At 43.2% G+C, this 6,000-nt stretch overlaps 1 protein-coding gene across 3 annotated transcripts in view; it reads left to right on the top strand.

Annotated features, from left to right (window-relative positions):
* Positions 1-6,000, top strand: part of LOC131501823 (P antigen family member 3-like) — a 185,115-nt gene that overhangs the window by 176,188 nt on the left and 2,927 nt on the right. Inside the window, exons 1-4 of one of the 3 annotated variants that reach the window (XM_058712221.1) lie at positions 3,239-3,344; positions 4,213-4,301; positions 4,413-4,504; positions 5,369-5,477. In XM_058712221.1, the coding sequence (XP_058568204.1) occupies positions 4,421-4,504; positions 5,369-5,477 (193 nt within the window). In that variant the 5' untranslated portion in view covers positions 3,239-3,344; positions 4,213-4,301; positions 4,413-4,420. Of the gene's footprint in view, positions 1-3,226; positions 3,345-4,212; positions 4,302-4,412; positions 4,505-5,368; positions 5,478-6,000 lie in introns of those variants that run through there. The other 2 variants (XM_058712220.1, XM_058712219.1) reach the window with 2 other exon arrangements.

Here is a 6,000-nt window from a genome sequence, read left to right as displayed (position 1 = left end):
GGTCTAATACCTTCTAAACTAGTGACCTTCAAACTTTTCTATTGCAATGCATGAAAAATATGCATTTTTAAATATAATTCAGTAGGCACTAAAATGTATGTGTGTGGGGCACCTGGAAGACTCAGTCGGTCAAGCATCTGACTTCGGCTCAGGTCATGATCTCACCATTCCTGAGTTTGGGTCCCGCGTCAGGCTCTGTGCTGACAACCCAGAGCCTGGAGCCTGTTTCAGATTCTGTGTCTCCCTCCTTCTCTCTCTCTCTCTCTGCCCCTCCCCTGCTTGCTCTCTGTCGCTCTCAATCTGAAAAATAAATATATAAAAAATACATACATACATCATACATACATACATACATAAAGTGTGTGTGTGTGTGTGTGTGTGTGTGTGTGTGTGGTCTATGGGTACATTCTATATGCAGGACACTGATATTTTCTGTTTTATTTTATCACATTTCTTTAAAATGCTGCTTGTGGCTGGCCCACAACATTAATCTCATGACCCACTATGGATTACAAACCACCATATGGAAACCATTAGTCTTTTTACAGAAAATTCCCAATGACTACTACATGCTGTTATAGAAGTACGTGCAAATACATGTGAGAACCCCCATTTTGTCCTCATCCTTGGGAATTCAGTGTTTTCAGACACAAAGGACATCTTTGATATGAGCCACGGGGCTACAAAAATGTGTAGTTGCTGATGAAATATAAGTTCCACTAGCAAAGTTTCCCATTAAATTTCAGAAATGGGGTTTAAGGAGTGCACGCCTCATGTTGAGCACTGGGTGATGTGTGAAATTGTTGAATCACGATATTGTACACCTGAAACTAATATAACACTGTATATTAACTAATTGGAATTAAAATGAAAAATTCAGATAACATCGTCTGTTTTGTATACTGCAACTGTCGTTTGGTACAGATGGGAGGCAACTCACAAGAAAAGAGTACATATGATTTCTTGGATGGTTGGTATCCTGTGCAGAGCTGTGCTTGGGCTAGGGTACAGCTGAATGCCATACTTTGTGGGGTTTAGCCAAGGGGCCCCATTTCCCTACTGTGTTCCCATTTCATGAGGGAAGTGTGAGGTTTGCATTACACATGGTGGAGAATAAATACTGTGACATTAAGCATCAAGCAGGTTAAGCTTAGATGTCAGCACTTCAGGGGCCTCTGGGAAATGCCACTCCCAGAGTCTGTGAACATTGAGCTTCAGTCCTGTAGGGATTTAAGCTTGTTCTCAGATTCTCTTGGTTGGATGAAAGGAAGCCTCTGGTCTTATGGGAAGTTGCCGCCCTTCTCTAGAAAGAGGGGCTGCTGTCAGTTCCAGCTGTGGCTCCTTGTTCAGCAGCCACAGACAGTTCCTGAGTCACCTAAGAGGACATTTTTCTTCTCTCTACAATGTCTTTTATACTTTCTGCTGTGTCCAGTATTTCACAAAAGCTACCTTACAACTTACCTCCATCCAAGTCCAAATATGGGCTTATAAATCCATTCAGTTGACCACGGCTTAAATTCCACAGGAGCAAACAGGAAGTTAAATATTGGCATCAGGTTGGAGCCTACGCCTTGAAGTTGGAGGGGAGCAATTTAGAAATCAACAAAACTCAGGTTCTCATGACCCATAGCCACCCAGGCATTGGATGACATTAATTTTGTCGTCTGCTAATTAGGCGTTAGAATGAGAAGTCACTGTCTCTCACTCTTTTTAAATCACTTCCTGAGGCCGCTGCAATAGGAATAAGGATTAGGAGAGTAAGAAAGTAAAATTTGGTAATGATAGTGCCTGCTGAGAAAAAAAATTACACATATATGCATATATATTAAAGAATGGGGATTATGACTGCTCTCACTTAAAAAAGAACCACAACTGTTTTAAACTGCTTCACACACATGCGCGCGGGCATGCAAACACACACACACACACACACACACACACACACACATACACACCCCTTTCCCAATTCAAGGTATTTCTTTAAGTTAAGCCCAGTTGGATGGAATATATGAGTCACCTTAAAAATACATTCTAATTTAGTTACAAAAAGCTATTTGCTGGTCAATGTCCTCTTCCTCTCCTTCCTTTCCATAGACTACCTGAAACATTCAACTGACATGTTATATGGAAGCAAATAAGAAAGGAAATCATGCACACAACCTACTATGTATATAACGAGAGTTTATTATTCTATGGGCTTTATCAACATAACTTTGCTATCAAAATCATCTCTTGCCTAGGAAGACAAAAGTTGAAAATAACATTACTGTCCCTTCCAGGAACTAACTGAAAGATCCATCAACTCTTCAGTAAAAAGTGCCAAATGACATTTTTCAACCATAAGGAATTTGAAACTTTCGACTTAATATTCTTGCCTTGCTGTGTCCACCAAACCTACACCATTTTAGCCCTATTTTTACTCAGTCTTCATCACAACCTCCCCCAACGTTGAAAGAATTGTTCTACTCCGACTTCACAATTTGAATACATATCTCTCCTGTCCGGCCACCTCAAAGACTCTGCTAAGACCCTGTCCAGGTAGTGTTTTCCCTGACAGAGTTATCCAGTAAAGTCAGCTTTATTATCAAGTTGTTTGATTTTTGGAAAGCACAGTACATGACAAGCATAGTCACCATTACTGAACGTAACGAACCAGTGGACTGAGCTTAAACCCCAGGACCAATATGGATAGAAACTTCTGAAATGTGCACTGATTGAAGGACCACAGGTACTTAGAGAAATCAGTTACCAAACCACAGGTTTAAATGTGCAGTAACACAAGCAAAAAAGGTAAAGAAAACAGTTGTTAATGTATTTATTATACAGAGGAGAGCAAATTCACTCAAGTATGACAGCAAACCCAGAAGCATGGAAGGGAATGATTGATCAAAGCATGTATAAAAAATAGTATTAAAGTACTTAGTATCTATTTTTGTTACAGATATCTTTCTGAGAAACATTCAGCACTAACGGTGACTTGTAACTGTCTGTCCCCAAAGTATCTGGTTGCAAAAGAGAGCTCGGGCAGGAGGAAAAAGGCCACTCTTCAAGCACCATGTCGGGAACTCTGCGGACACTGCCTTCCCACGCCTTGGCTGCAGGCGTGGGAAGAAGTCCACGAACATTGCATACACCCACGTCAGTACGCATACACCCAGTCAGTACGCACATATCCACGTCAGTACGCACACACGTTGCACCAGGCCTTTCCTGCGCATGCCCATTGTTAAGAAAGACCGTTGCTGAGCACGCGCCCTGCTGCCCACGCGTCCTGTGAGCAGAGCTGAGGAAGAAGCGGTGGTGTGGGCGGTGTCGTGATCTTTCTGGCTGCCTGCCCTCAACCGGTAGGTCCACAAATCAGTCCTTCCAGGACTTTAAGTGTGAGTGACTGTGAGGAGAGTGCCAGTGGGCCTCGGGCGGGTCGGGACGGTAGATCTGTGGCCTCGGAGGAGGAAGTTGCTAGGAGTTAGCGTTCTTCTCCTCACAGGCGTCGCGGCCGCCATGGCCCTCGTCCTCGTGGCGGTGGCACGGGGACAAGTGAGGACAGCTGGCGGCCGAGGACGGGGGAGGTGAAGACAGGGTGGGTCTTGGGGGCGTTCTTTGAGGTATCTGAGTCCTGCAAGCACCTGGAACTGCCGGCGGAGCACTGAAGCCAGAGTCCTCAGTGGGACCCTGGGTGGGAGGCGGGCCAGGCGGTACAGAACAGGTCTGGAACGGGTGCCTGTGGGCGGGGGTGGGGAGCGGTCAGTAGGTTAAGTGGCTGACGCTGGATCTCAGGTCAGGTCTAGATCTCAGGGTGGTGAGTTCGAGCCCCACCTGGGCTCCAGGATGGCCGTGAAGTCTACTTAAAACAAAAAACAAAAAACGGTGTGTGGGGCTGGAAACGGGGAACGGTGTGGGGTTGGAGCTGCGTCCCGGAGATTTGTATCGCACTGTGCAGGGTGTCAAGGGAGGAGCCGGCTCACTGGTCAGTATCGAAACTAGACACCTTGAGCCCTGGTGGTGGGAAGACAGCCATAGGCAGTACGCAAACGATTAAGACTTCTCTGTGTTCCAAGGAAACCTTATTTAAGAGGCAAAATGGGCCCAGTAACTGGGAATGTGGAAACAGTAGCGACTCAGGTTTAAATATCCAGCATTGTTTTCTCACATGCCTTTATGATGGGGAATCTAGCTGTGAAACTAAGCCTCGCGTTTTCTCCTGTCCTTAAGGTGATTTGACTGCCAGTTTGGCCGATGTGAATGATCTTGCAGCCCGTTTATTTGGTGTGACCACAGCATGTACACTATCCTTACGCAAGGTTGATTTTGAAAGTATTTTCAAAGTAAAAAAAAATTAAAATGTTACGCCTTGGAGGTGGTGTACCTAGCCTTTAGAATACATTTTCCAAATACTGATATTCTACTTTCAGGGTGAAAAATGAGTGGGCGTGTGAGAACAAGGTCTAAATCTAAACAAAGAAAGGATGATGGCAAGGCTAACCAGCCAGCTGCACCTGTGGCTGTGAGTACTTCAGCAATTGATGTTCTATACCATCAGTTTACTTCTCTGAAAATTTTGTTGACCTACCAACGTACAGATACAGTGATAAAAGTTTCTTTGCTGGGAAGGGGCAGGAAACATTGAACCAGAAGGATTCCATACTTGTGTTCCCTGGGTAAATATACCCTATGACTCCTTTGTCATGCTTACTAACAACAAGTTGTACGTATCCATCCCAGCATAGTTTAAAATAGCCTCCAGAGTGCTTGTGGGTACCTCTTCCGGGTAGCCACTCTGTGGGAAGAGTAACTCTTTTTTAATTTAAATTTTACTTAGCGTACAGTGCAATATTGGCTTCAGGAGTAGACTTCAGTGATTCATCACTTACGTACAACACCCAGCGCTCATCACAAGTGCCCTCCTTATCACCTGTCACCCATCTGTGCCATCCTCCACCCCCACCTACCTCCATCAAGCCTCACTTTGTTCTCTATCCTTAAGAGTCTCTTGTGATTTGTTTCCCCCTCTCCTTTATTGTTACTTCCCTCCCCATATGTTCCTCTGTTTTATTATTAAATTCCACATATGAGTGAAATCATAGGGTACTTGTTTTTCTCTGATTGACTTCTTTCACTTAGCATAATACATTCTAGCCCCATCCACATTGTTGCAAATGGCAAGATTTTAATACCTTTTGATGACTAATATTCCATTATATGTATGTGTATATAAATGGCCATATAACTTTTAGGAATACAATATAGAATTATATTTTATAAGTGTTTTTATACTTATTTATTATTTGATATAAAATGCGTAACATAGGTTTATATTATTGGCATGCATTAATGCAACTTTTTGTTCACACACACACGCACACCCTAGGCCCAGCAGCCCAGTGATGAGCAGCCTCAACAAAGGGAGGCACCCACTGAGTGTCAGGATATTATGCCGGAGCGAGAGAAAGCAGTTGAAGAAACACCTCTGGATGAAGGTGAAGGGAAAGGGAAAAAGAATGCTTATGGGGGCACAGGGTATATTTTTGCATCACGCATTATGACGTAACAGGACAAAACAAAACCTTAGAAGAGAATCTCAGCCATTTCCTGAAAATTGTTTCAAAATGTGAATAGAGTATAGTTTACAGCTGTATTCACTCTAACGAATTTCCCCTTTTTCTTCAAGATTTAATCTGCTTGAACAGGCAGTCTGTTCTAAATCAGAGGAAACTGTTTACTACAAAAGTATACATTTTTTCACTAGTTGAATGTGTTCTTCTTAGAACATTTTTGCGTGGCCTTTTCCTTCCCTGCATCAAAAGTGTAAGCTGGTTTTAACAGTGTGTGCAGAGTGCCGAGTCAGCATATCTTATAACATCAGGAATAAAGAAGATTTGCATAGGGATGGTAGCCTCATTTTATAAATAAGAAAACTAAGGTTCAGGGATTGTGGCTTGCCAAAGACTGCTTGACACATGGAGACATAACTCAGATTTCATTACACGGTTTTTGTACTTC

This window comes from Neofelis nebulosa, chromosome X, assembly GCF_028018385.1.
Source record: "Neofelis nebulosa isolate mNeoNeb1 chromosome X, mNeoNeb1.pri, whole genome shotgun sequence".
In the NCBI taxonomy this organism is placed as follows: Eukaryota; Metazoa; Chordata; class Mammalia; order Carnivora; family Felidae; genus Neofelis; species Neofelis nebulosa.
This window is presented reverse-complemented; position numbering and strand designations above follow the sequence as displayed.